Source organism: Budorcas taxicolor, chromosome 13, assembly GCF_023091745.1.
Source record: "Budorcas taxicolor isolate Tak-1 chromosome 13, Takin1.1, whole genome shotgun sequence".
Lineage (NCBI taxonomy): Eukaryota > Metazoa > Chordata > Mammalia > Artiodactyla > Bovidae > Budorcas > Budorcas taxicolor.
The window spans coordinates 31,921,797-31,934,920 of NC_068922.1; the positions used below are offsets into that span (position 1 = coordinate 31,921,797).

At 39.9% G+C, this 13,124-nt stretch overlaps 1 protein-coding gene across 1 annotated transcript in view; it reads left to right on the forward strand.

The window, feature by feature from the left end:
• The first annotated feature begins 1,003 nt into the window (after window positions 1-1,003).
• TMEM236 (transmembrane protein 236) overlaps window positions 1,004-13,124 on the forward strand; it is a 38,217-nt gene continuing 26,096 nt past the window's right edge. The window contains exons 1-2 of the mRNA XM_052651367.1: window positions 1,004-1,260; window positions 12,063-12,135. Coding sequence (XP_052507327.1) covers window positions 1,004-1,260; window positions 12,063-12,135 — 330 coding nt within the window. The remainder of the gene's footprint in view (window positions 1,261-12,062; window positions 12,136-13,124) is intronic.

The following is a 13,124-nucleotide window of genomic DNA, read 5'->3' on the forward strand; positions in this document are numbered from 1 at the left end:
CATCTGCTCACATCATCATTATCTTTCCCTCCCCTTCCCAAAACCAAAGAGGAAGCTCTCCCCTGTTGTATCATGGCATTTAGGTTATACTTCTGACTCGTTATTTTTTGTTGCCCGTAGGTTTGTTTCCTCTATGGATTGTGAGGGTTTGCAGGGAAGGACCCTTTGTCACACGTATATTGAACCACCCCACACCCAGTGGAATGCTGATCGCAGCTGCTCAAAAGTGGCTTGTGCGAAGGAAAGATATTCATGGGGACAATTGTCTTTTAAATATTGGATATGCTTTTAGACTAGATATAGATAACTCTACATGTATTGATCCTGATAACAGGTTTCTCATATCATTGTTAGTTTCCTGACCTGCAAAATAAAAATAACGTTAATCTGTGTTGCATAGCAATTAATGTGCAAGAACAAATAAATACTTCAAGTACCAGGAAGAAGTCTGGTTGGGAAATTGGCAAAGTGAATCCAAACTCCCTTTTCATGCACTTTGAAGATAAATGAGAAGTCACTCTCTTAGACAAATACTCAAGCTTTGAGTATTTCTCTTTGCCTGGATCTGCTCAGTTATAAAAATAAGGGGTTGGATTATGTCTTTTCTTCTTTTTAAACTAAAATTGTATTATTGCAATGGTTCTACTTAACAAGTGTTAAATATTAAATAAACATTTTCTTGTGCTCAAATTCACAATAAAGACTACATTAAAAGACCTCACTTTTACTGATGCTCTGAAGCATATTGTGAAATTCATTTGACTTCTAGTAACGGATCTGCAAACACATTAAGTGATCACTTCCATGACGGCTCTGTTTCTTTAAGAGACCTCGGTTGTTAAGTTGGAAGATCACTGAACCATATGAGGGTCAATAAAAGAATAAAGTCACTGGTGAGTGATTCGAGTACAAGGAACTTGACTCCAGTTCAGTATCTGTGCGTCCATATGCTGTTCACAGTCAGAGGAGGAGAGTGTGGTCCCCGGGTGCTCAGCCTTCCAGGATGGCTTCGGGAAAACTAATCAAGCTGCTGGTGTTTGAGCTGCTTGAGTTTACTGCTTTCTGTGTCCCCACGTTAGTGATAATGGAACAGTTTGCTGTTGCCTATTCCACCACGAGGCGTCCGCCTGACAAAACACATTATTGGCTGATTGTTTCCTGTTCAATTGCCTATGTAGCTTCAGTGACTCTCTTGATTTGGATTCCTGTGAAAGTTCTCTTGTACAAGAAACGTCATCTTTACCAAAAAATCAAAGGATGGTGAGTAAAAAGAATTCTTTCGCAGGGACCCCCTGGGATGCTTTCAAAGAGATTGTCTCATGTTCTCTGGGCAAGGATGCTAGCATAACACACAGGTGTGTAATGTTAGATTAAGGAGAAGTAATAACCACTATTTCAATCAATGTATTCATAGTTGTTTATGGAAGTATCTTCCATATTTTTACAAAATTTTTTTTGATGTGGAATATTTTTTTAAAGTCTTTTCTGAGTTTTTTGTAATATTGCTTCTGTTTTATGTTTTGGCCATGAGATATGGGATCTTAGCTCCCTGACCAGGAATTGAACCCACACCCCCTGCATTTGAAGGCAAAGTCTTAACCATTGGACCACCAGCAAAGTCTCCTTCCATATTTTTTTTAAAGAGTCATATTTTTGCTGACTGATAATTGCAATTTACATGTATTCCTAAGACTCTGATACTCTGAGTAGTGATTGTTTTTGTACTAAATCCTCTGTACACTAAAGTGCACAAAGTTATCATAGTTAATTTACAGAAATCATAATCATAAGATTCTAATATAGAATTTTTCTGTTGTATAAAGCTGAAAGTAATGTCTAAAGCTGAAAGTAATGTCTAAATGTTTACCTTGCAATGTTTTGTAACTCTAAGGCATCCTTTGATCATTAACCAACTAAAATTTTTAAGCAAACTGGTTCCTTTATTTAGATTAAAAAAATAATAATACTTTGATTGTGTTGATAAATTCTGTTACCTTGGTGGTGAGAAGGGTAAGTATTCAAATAATAATACAGAAATATTTTAAATAAATCATGGCTTAATAAGGATTGAACTCATAGGTTAATGACTATATTGATCCATGTAAATGTATTGAGAACAAATAATCTCTGGTCCTAATGTATTTTTCCTTTTAAATCTTCAGATCTGGTTCTTGTCATCTGAGATACATAGAATACATTTGAAAAACAAGGAACTGGGAATTTTAATTCAAGCAAGTACAGAAATGTAAAAATAATAGATACAGCTATACAGCTGTATAGTGAGAAACACTGTAGGGAGAGTATGGTCAGGGAGGGTGGGGCCCAGGACCTACTTGTTAGTGCCTGATACTTGATGTCATCCCCTAACCCACTAGGAGACTTTCAGTTCCTGGAGGACAGATGTCCTGAGTGGTTTCTGAAAATAAATCATGTGGTTGGCAGTGCTTTCATCAGTGGGGTTTAGGTGTTTTCCAACCCTTGACCCAAATCCTCAAGATCAACTAAGCTGAGCTGGGCCCTCCACCCCTCATATCTGCTAGGAGTTGCTTCAACTGTTCAAGACTCCTGACCAGGCCAGGAAGTGTTTGAGGGGATAAGGAGGGTCTAAATGACAACATGAGTAAACCAGTAGGAAGCTGGCCACACCAGCCCAGGAAGGTGCTCTCTGATCTTTTTCTGCATTGGCTTAATCCCTAGGACCTTTTAGGTCTGAATATCATTTAGGCGGGAAACCTTCCCATATTGCTTATTATTATTATGTGGGAGCTAAGATCCCACATGCCTCATGGTCAAAAAGCCAAAACATAAAACAGAAGCAATATGGTAACAAATTCAATAAAGACATTGAAAATGGTCCACCTAAAAAACTTGAAAAAATATTATTATTTTAAAATAATGTATTTAATATATATTATTATTAAGCTATAACTACTTCTTTACTTATTATGTACTATAAAATGAACTTATCAGTTTCATTTCATTGCATACCACCTTGTGAAGTATGTTGTTTTTTTGAGTTTATTATTCCCAAGAGAAAACTGAAGATTGGAGAGGTTAAGAAACTTATATGGTCAGCTGACAAGTGAGTGGAAAGACTGTAGTTTGGACCCAGGTCCGTCTGATTCTGTGGTTGGTCCTTCTAACCACTGCCCTAAACTGCTTCTTTGAAGGGTGAGGTCCCAGTCTCTGGGGGCCATTGAAAGGAAAGAAGGAGCAGTCTTTCTACTCCTTAGGGTCTGTGTTTTTGTTTGTTTGTTGTTTTTGTGTGTACATCTGGTCCAGCTACTTCCTTTGTGCTAAGTGGTCTTGGGCTGTCACAATAATTACATCTTTCAGTGATTCCTTTTGGAAAATACTCTTCCAGTCTTTTATTTCTGTTTGTGGGTGTGGTTGGTCATAAGTATTCTAAATAGTTTTAGGTGGATGGCATGTTATCTATGATTTCAGTGAAACTGTTCCCTGCATGACCTCTTTTACGAGCCATTGTTATCGCTTACTGGCCTAGAAAAGAAGAAATTGTTACTGAGTACTATTCAAGGAACCTTACACATTCCATACTGTTAGACTTTATGCCAGTGAGGTATCCACTAATAGTCTTGTTGTATAGATGAAGATATGGAAACTTGAAGAAGTGATTAACTTTGGCTAGTGATATAAGTTTATAACTGGTGGAACTGGAATTTGTGAGGCCAGTGTGGTCTGATTCTCTGCTGTTTCTTCCACCTTATGCAACTTTTAAAATGTTCTTTCTGACTTTGAATGCTAAGTATGTTTAAAAGAAATGCAGTTTTTCTAGTGTCATTACGATACATCTTCCCTAAAGATATATATTTGGATATTATATGTGATCCCCCAAAATGTGTATAGAATATTTTAATATGTGCGGTAATACAGTGTGTGTCATATAACTTGATTTCTAGAGGAAGATGATGCAAAAATAATTGCTATTACAGAAAGTAGGAATTGAAAGTATGAATTATTTTTGAAGGATACTTAAATAGGTGTTTATGTGAGAGCTCATAGATTCTTAGCTTTCACAGCTACATTGTTGGTGGGCCCATTTGAGAATCTCTCTGTACATCCACACTGGTGCCACGGATCCTATGTGGCTGGTATTCAGGAGAGAGTGAGTCATCCAGCTAGTGAATTCCTGACATTGTGGCTGAGGGGTGCAGACCTGAATTGAAATTCCAGCATCGGCCCTGATTGTGAGATCATCCTTTAAATTCTTTAAGTTTTAGTTTTCTTATGAGCAAAATGGGGACAACCTAGTTTCTTCATTGGGTTGTTTTAAGAAATTGAGTAAGATTATGCATGAAAACTTCTGAGCACAATGCCTAGCACATGGTAAGGACCTGGTGAATGTTAGTGTTATTATCTCAGGCTGAATTTAGTATCCATTGAAAACATGATCTGGTTTAATCCTCCGAATGACTCTGAGAAGTGATGATAAAACTGAAGAAAATTCTAGAAGTGATACTCTGTGTATCCAGAGAATCTTCTCAGTTTCTTTTATCCTTTGAGAGTAGTGAAGGTCAATAGAGTGAAATGATGAATATCTTATATTTTGTGATTCTATTCTATACATAGCATGATTCCACTTATTTTTTAGACTTGAAGAATGGTGGCTCAGATGGTAAAGAATCTGCCTGCAATGCAGGAGACCTGGGTTCGATCTCTGGGTCAGGAAGACCCCCTGGAGAAGGGAATGACTATCCACTCCAGTATTCTTGCCTGGAGAATTCCATGGACAGAAGAGCCTGGGGGGCTAAAGTCCATAGGGTTGCAAAGAGTTGAACATGACTGAGTGACTAACATTTTCACTTTTCATGGTTGATTTATAATATTGTGTTAATTTCTGCTGTACAGCAAAGTGATTCAATTATATGTGTGTGTGTATATATATGTATATATATATATATATATATATATATATATATATATACATACACATTTTTATATTCTTTTCCATTATGGTTTGTTTCAGGATATATATTTTATTTAATTTGGCTCTGCCAGGTCTTAGTTCTGGCATGTGAAATCTTTCTATTATTGCAGCATGCAGGATCTAGTTTCCTGTCCAGGGATCCAACCTGGGCCCCCTGCACTGAGAGTGTGGCGTCTTAGCCACTGGACCACTAGGGAAGTCTCTATCTCAGGATATTGAATACAGTTCCTTGTGGCATACAGCAGGACCTTGTTGTTTGTGCATACTGTATATGGCAGTTTGCAGCTGCTAATGCCATGTTCCCGATTCAGTCCTCCCCCAGTCCTCTCCCTCTTGGCAACCACCAGACTGTTCTATACTAGGGTGTGATTTTACATTTCATGTTCTCATTTGGCCTGCACTCAGTGTTGTAAAGTTGAGGGAATGGATATAATTGTCATTTTATAAGGGAGGAAACAAGGTCAGAAACTTTAGGACACACTCTTAACCGACAGAAGTCTGAACTTTAATCCAGTGTTCTTCCTTTTACTCTTGTTAAACACTTCCTCATTCTTTTGGAGTGACTGTTCTTTTTAGGGATGCCTGTCATAATTTATAATAAACTAGGGACATGGTTTGAGGAAAAGAAGAAAAACTATTTATATCCACCCCAAATTTTATATCCCAGTAAATAAGAGGAAACTTTGCCTAGGATATCATGGAATGGGTGAAACCATTGAGCTATAGACCAATCAGTGAATGGGTGAAACCGTTGAGCTACAAACTAACCTGGAACTGAAGTAGATTTCATCGGAAAGGGTGCCTTGGGGAAGGATAATCCTAGAAGACTTTTGGGGGTTCCCAGACTGGATTGGGTGATATTTTAGGAATTTATCGAGTCTTGCAGAGTGTATGATTCCTTTAGTCAGCCATCCCCAACCTTTGTGGCACCAGGGACCGGTTTCATGGAAGACAATTTTTCCATGGACTAGGATGGTGGGGTATGGTTTTGTGATGACTCAAGCACATTACATTTATTGTACACTTTATTTCTATTATTATATCAGCTCCACCTCAGATCATCAGACATTAGATCCTGGAGGTTGGGGACCCCTGCCTCAGACTATGACATGTCGACCATCCTGGGCAGTGCCAAGTTGGAAAGACTCCAATTGGAACATTTTCCTTTGTGGACATCCTTAACTTACGCTGCAAAATTTGATGTTGATTTATTTCTGGTGGCAGTGGGGGTCATAGCAGCAATAGTTCTAGTTGTCATCATAGTAAAATAAGAGTAAATATTGATTGAACAATTACTATGTACCAAGAAGAGTTGTAAACACACTGCCTGTGTTATTTTAGTTAATTCTCTTTTATGAAGAAGAACCTTTACAGTGTTCATTTTATGAGTGAGGAAATTGGGGCACAGAGGTTAAAAGACCACCTGGCCAGTGAGTAGGGAGTCAAGACCGACCCCATTTGTCTCGAGTCTGAGCGCCTTAATGGTGCGCAGCAACACGCACGAGTGACCAGCTCACCCAAGGAGGCAGAGCTCACTCTTTCCAGCACCTCCGAGAAGGTCATGGGTGAATTGCCAGGAGATAGCAAGTGGTATTTAACAGTTACTTCTTCCCAGAGAACCCTCTTTCTCTCAGTCTGTCTGTCATCTTCTGAAAACCTCAAGACTGAGGCTTTCTCTGCTTGTCCCACCTCCAGTCAGTCAGCAGGAGTGGATTCACTTTTGCTTTTCTCTCCTGCATATGCAGTCAGTCACCAGATTCCATGAGTTCTTCCTCTTTCATCTCTATCGACTCAGCATCTTGTTCTCATGACTGTTTTCCTCACCCCAGTCGGGCACTGATTTCCAGGGCCACTGTGCACTTGAGTCTCTGGCATGGCTCACCAACTTTTGATCTATTCACGTCCAGCGTCAGATCCCTTGTTCTGATCGCTTTTGCTCAAGGAGGCACAGAGAGAGTTTTATGAAACTCCTGGGGCTCTGGAGACCTTCACCAACAGCTGTCCTTGCCTTTTGCCTCTCTGTCCCTCTCATCCCCTCCATGTCCTTGTTGACAGAGTAATAACCTTGAAAAATGTTGCCTGCATTTCAGTTCCACCTCTAAAACTCTACTCTTCCCCTTGCTTTTAGAATTCAGTGTTGGAATCATCTGAAAGCTGAAGACACCTTAGTGTCCATCTATCACCTATTTCTCACAATACAGACAGTCTGCCTCTGATTTTAAAGGAGCTTCATGACTTTTTGTGTCTCTAATTATGAGAATGTGTTGTGTTGTGCTCACTCGCTCAGTTGTATCCAACTCTTTGGGCCCCATAGACTGTATCCCACCAGGCTCCACTGCCCTTGGAATTTTCCAGGCAAGAATACTAAAGTAGGTTGCTATTTCCTTCTCCTGAGGATCTTCCTGACCCAAGGATTGAACCCACATCTCTTGCATCTCCTGCATCTCCTGCATTGGCAGGCATATTCTTTACCATTAGTGGCACCTAGGAAGCAATTATGAGAATAGTCTTCCTTATGTCCTTGTATTGAAATAAACTTTGCCATGTGTAGCTTCCGTCCCATCTTCTTTGTAGATGTCACATCCTATGCCTTGCCTTAGATGCCAATGAATGTGGCCATGGCTGGGAGTCCTAACCATTGCCCCCTGATTTTCTCTTTTTATTGCTTTTCTTTTTTATATGTCAAGCATTTTAATTTGGAGGTTGCATATTTTAATTTGAATAGAAAAGTTTGGCTTCTGGGATACCCTGTCCAGTGGTTTGGACTCCATGCTGTAACCACAGGGAGCCCATATTCATATTCAATCCCTGGTTGGGGAACTAACATCCCAGATGCTGCATGGTGGGGCTAAAAGATTTTTTAAAAAGAAGAAGAAAAAGAAAATTTTTGCTTCAGTCAGTCAATCAGCCAATTTTCAGTGATTCAACACTCACCAATTTCAGAGTACTGTCCTTGTTATGAAATTATGCTGGCATGGCTACCAGCAATGAATTAGCCACATGTAATGGTCACTCTCAGTAGCATGACACTTTTTTCTTCCTTTTTAAAAAAAAAAAAATTATTGGAGTATAGTTGATTTACAGTGTTCTGTTATTTTCAGGTGTATAGCGAAGTGATTCAGCTATACGAATACATATGTCCCCTTTTATTGCTTTTCAAGCTCTCTCGTCGGCTCTCATAAACTGTCACTTGTGTGATAACAGCTCTCCACATTGTGTCTCTAAGGGTGACTTCCTGTCTGAGCTCACTGTGTCTATACTGAAGCTTTTCAAATATTTGAAGATGGAATCATCACAGCTATTTCAACCACATCCCATTTAGTCTGCTAAGAAGTTTTCTCCAGTGTCCAAGTCCCATCAGTTATTCTCTGCGTCCTGTGCTTTCTTGGACCTTTTACTCTCTGTGATGTCTCCTTGGGATGCTAGCTGACTTGTTAATGTCTGTGTGTACTCTCCATGATACTACAGACCTTCAATTTATTACAGAGCACAGTAATGCGAAATGCAGCAAAACATGTATGTTGGTTTTAGAAAGCAGTTCTAAGGGTTAAGGCTTGAAAACCAATCTGTGTGTGTGGACGCTCTGTCCTCTGGACCTATCAGAGTAAGGGTTCCACCCTCTGGGCCACGGGTAGCAGGCCTGCTCTCTGCATCTGAGGAGGGAACCCCTGGGCCCATGGTAGAAGTGGAAGCTTCCCTGGCCTCTGTGGCATCATCAGAGTCATTCTTTCCTTTTCTTAATGATGGTACATCTTTGCAGCCAGATGGCTCTGTATTGGGCTTACCAGATGGCTCAGTGGTAAAGAATCCACCTGCCGATGCAGGAGATGTGGATTCAATCCCTGGGTCAGTAAGATCCCCTGGAGAAGGGAAGGGCAACCCACTCCAGTATTCTTGCCTGGGAAATCTCATGGTCAGAGGAGCCTGGTGGGCTACCGTCTGTGGGGTCTCAAGGAACTGAACAGAACTGAGCATGCACGCATGGCACGGCACGGCTCTGTATTCGCCCATTTCCTGCCTATCGTATCCTGGAAGTCTCACAGCCTTTCTTCATTTTGTCCTGTCTCTGTCACCCTTCAGTGCAATCTGTTAGTGTTTCTGCTGAGATTGTTGATTGGATTCACAAGCCACAACCTAATTGTTTTCTCAGGAATGTGCTCTCTCATCTTTTCTGCATCTTTAGCAATATGAATATGAGTTTGTCAAAGAAAATAAGACAATATGTTTTTCAGTTCAGTTCAGTTCAGTTCAGTCGTGTCCGACTCTTTGCGACCCCATGAATCGCAGCATGCCAGGCCTCCCTGTACATCACCAACTCCCAGAGTTCACCCAAACTCATGTGCATCGAGTCAGTGATGCCATCCAGCCATCTCATCCTCTGTTGTCCCCCTCTCCTCCTGCCCCCAATCCTTCCCAGCATCAAGGTCTTTTCTAATGAGTCAACTCTTCACATGAGGTACCCAAAGTATTGGAGTTTCAGCCTCAGCATCAGTCCTTCCAATGAACACCCAGGACTAGTCTCCTTTAGGATGGACTGGTTGGATCTCCTTGCAGTCCATGGGACTCTCAAGAGTCTTCTCCAACACCACAGTTCAAAAGCATCAATTCTTCAGCGCTCAGCTTTCTTCACAGTCCAAATCTCACATCCATGCATGACCACTGGAAAAACCATAGCCTTGACCAGACGGACCTTTGTTGGTAAAGTAATGTCTTTGCTTTTTAATATGCTGTCTAGGTTGGTCATAACTTTCCTTCCAAGGAGTCAGCGTTAGCTAGGTGTGCCTGTGTGCTCAGTTGCTTAGTTGTGTCTGACTCTTTGCAGCCCCATGGACTATAGCCTGCCAGGCTCCTCTGTCCATGGAATTTTCCAGAAAAGAATACTGGAGCGGGTTGCCATTTCCTACCCTGAGGTCTGTAAATTACTAAATCAAAATTTTAAAAGATTGTGGATAACTGCCTTTCAGCCTCATTACTTTGTTGTAGAAGTCTATGTATTTTATGCACTTGAAAATTCTGAGAAGGGTCCATAGGATTCACAAGATTGCCAGAAAGTTTACTGTATAAAAATGGTTTGGAAATATTGTTCTAAATGCTGGAGATAAAGTAATGGACAACTCAGATAAGGTACCTTTTCCCACGGAACTTACCTTGGAGTTAGACATGAAAGATCTATGATCTAGACTAGGTCTATCATCCAGAGACTCCCTGTCAGAAAAGAATAACCAGTGTAAATCTGGCAGATGGGGCAAGGTTGGTATGATCACAGAATAAGAAAATGTTATTAGTATGTTATTAGAAGTTATTAGTATAGGTAAGTGGATGTTGGGGAAGGGGCAGATCATTCTAAGTGAAGAGAGTAAAAGAAATAAGAGAAACCACCTCATGGAGAACATGTAGACAGTGGTGTTAGGTTTCCATTTGATTTTAATTACTTATCCACTGGAGATTTTTAGAAAATTCATTAAATCCACAAATAAATATATTTTGTGGTAAAATACACCTATCATAAAACTTACCATCTTAATGATTTTTAAATGTAGAGCTAGCTCATGGGCATTAAGTACATCCACACTGGTGTGCTACCCATCCATCCACAGAAACTTCTTCATCTGGAAAAACTGAAGCTCTATAGCCATTGAACATTAACTCCCCATTCCCCACTCCTCCCAGCCCTGGTGATTTTGAGCTGAGTATTAAGATGTGTGTTACATTTACAAAATTAGACGTTTGCTTTATGGGAAAAATATTGCTTGGCAAGAATAGAAACACTAACAGGAAACTGGTTACGAAGCACTGCAGATAAGAGATGACAGTGGGTGAGCTACTGTGTTAGCGGACGATGATTTGAAATGCACTTTGGCAGTAAATCATGCAGGATTGGATGATGACTGGAATGAGTATGGGTTCCTTTTCAGGCCTGTTAAGCCTGAGTTGTCTATTAGACATCCAATGGAGGTACCAAATAGATGGGTGGGTGTCCAACTCCAAAGGTCAGGACAGAGGCCATAGTATATATTCTAGAATCTGTTTGCAAGTCCTGGGCGAGTGGGTGATGTTTAAATGATGGGATTGGCCGAGATAGTCAAGGCAAATACACAGATAAAGAAGAGGTGCCGGAATAATTCCAGAGGTACTCTGAAAGGTGAAGCTGAGAAGAGGACTCTGTGAATGCCCTTGCCAGCCTCAGAGAGCTGAGTGCTTCATGAATCTCCATCTGGGCTCAGAGAAAGAGGCAAAGCTACCAATTTTAAAATTTCATCATACCTCTGGTTTTAGCAGGTTGATCTGGGTCTGTCTATAAGAGTTGGGCTATCTCACCCCTACCTTATGTCTATACCTAGAAAGTCTAGGATGAGGCTGGAGTAGAGGGACATAGCAGGCAGAAATTCTTAGTCTTCTGAAAGACTCCAATACTGTGTGCTTAAACAGACACTATCCTATAAACGTAATTAGTATATATTTAACTAAGGAGAGAGGAGGTAAATAGTTCATTATAGAAAAATTTGAGTGTATTTTACAGTATCTTCCTGTAAACTGATAATGCTAAATATATGTGTTAATTCTCTGTCATAAAATATTTATATGTTATATCTCAATAACTGTTTGATTGCTTGATCATGCAAGGCTTAAAAAGTGAAAGTGTTAGTCACTCAGTTGTGTCCGACTCTTTGTGACCACATGATCTGTCCATGGAATTCTCCAGGCAAGGCTTAAAAGGTGGTCCAAAAACAAATATGAAAAACGATGTATCCCTAGAGAGAGTCATGCTGTTCTTTTATTTTCAACTGGTCACGAGAGCCTGACGTGTTGGACAGGACTCTAATGAATGAATTATGAAAATACTGAACGTCATTTGTCTTGCACTGTGATGCTTTTAGCCATTGATGGTTTGTTAGTTATTTGGAAACCTTTCACCCTCTTATTCTAAAAAAACATCCTGGCTTTTTGTGTGTTCCCCTTTGCCATACTCAAACATTTGGGAAATGGAAATAGGGAAGCAGTGGCTTCTTAGAAAAACTATAAAGGAGTGCAAGAACTGCACAATTGGCAAAATGTAACAGGAACTGTTGATCTTGTACATTATTGCTTTTGCTTATTTTTTCTCCTTTGCTAGGAGACCTGTTATGATGATGTGTGTAGTACTCACCACGCTTCCCAGCTTCAGCTTTTCTATAGCAGTGACTGAGGTATGGAATTTTGATTTCTTCTGCCTGTAAGATTTTGAGATTTTAGAATGTCCCCCTGTTCTTAAAATTTCACAGAATGGTATGCCCAACAAGTTTCTTAAAGTTGATTTTCTCCAGTCTTAGATCATTGTTATCTCTGTGATTGTGGAGGAAGGTCTAAGCCAATTTTTAAAAAGCTACTGTGTTTGTGTAGTGGGGTGGGGAGAAAGGAATATCACTTGAAAATAATAAACAAGCAAGGAATTTGAGAGCAGATCCACATTTTATTTCTTCTAACCTGATATTTTTCATGAGTGTTCTTGGTTCTAAGAGAATAAAACAGTATCTCAGCAAACAGCCACTCACATAAGACCTTTGATAAGATATCTGTTGCCAAATAATTTGCATGTGATGTTTATTTGAAAATAAATTTGAATTTATGTTTCAACCAAAGGCAGCTCCCAAGAGACTCTGATGGATGGGTGTCTGCAGAATAGGAATATTATAGATACAACTTTCAGGCTGTGAGAACTCTTATTACCCAGATAGTAATTCAAAGCAGAATGCCCTCAGGATGGGGAACACGTGTACACCCGTGGTGGATCCATATTGATGTATGGCAAAACCAATACAATATTGTAAAGTAATTAGCCTCCAATTAAAATAAATAAATTTATATTTAAAAAAAAGCAGAATGCCCTGCTGATCTTATTATTTATAAGGTGCTTGAAAGATGTAATTTTTTAACTTATTAATAAAATTTTTATTTACATGTTGAGTAGATTGTCACTAAGTGCATATTACATGAAATTAGATCCTGAGGATAGGGCACTCAGAAAATTTGAGTCTCTAGCCTTCAGCGCGGAGAAGGCAATGGCACCCCACTCTAGTACTCTTGCCTGGAAAATCCCGTGGATGGAGGAGCCTGGTGGGCTGTAGTCCATGGCGTTGCTGAGAGTTGGACATGACTCAGTGACTTCACTTCCACTTTTCACTTACATGCATTGGAG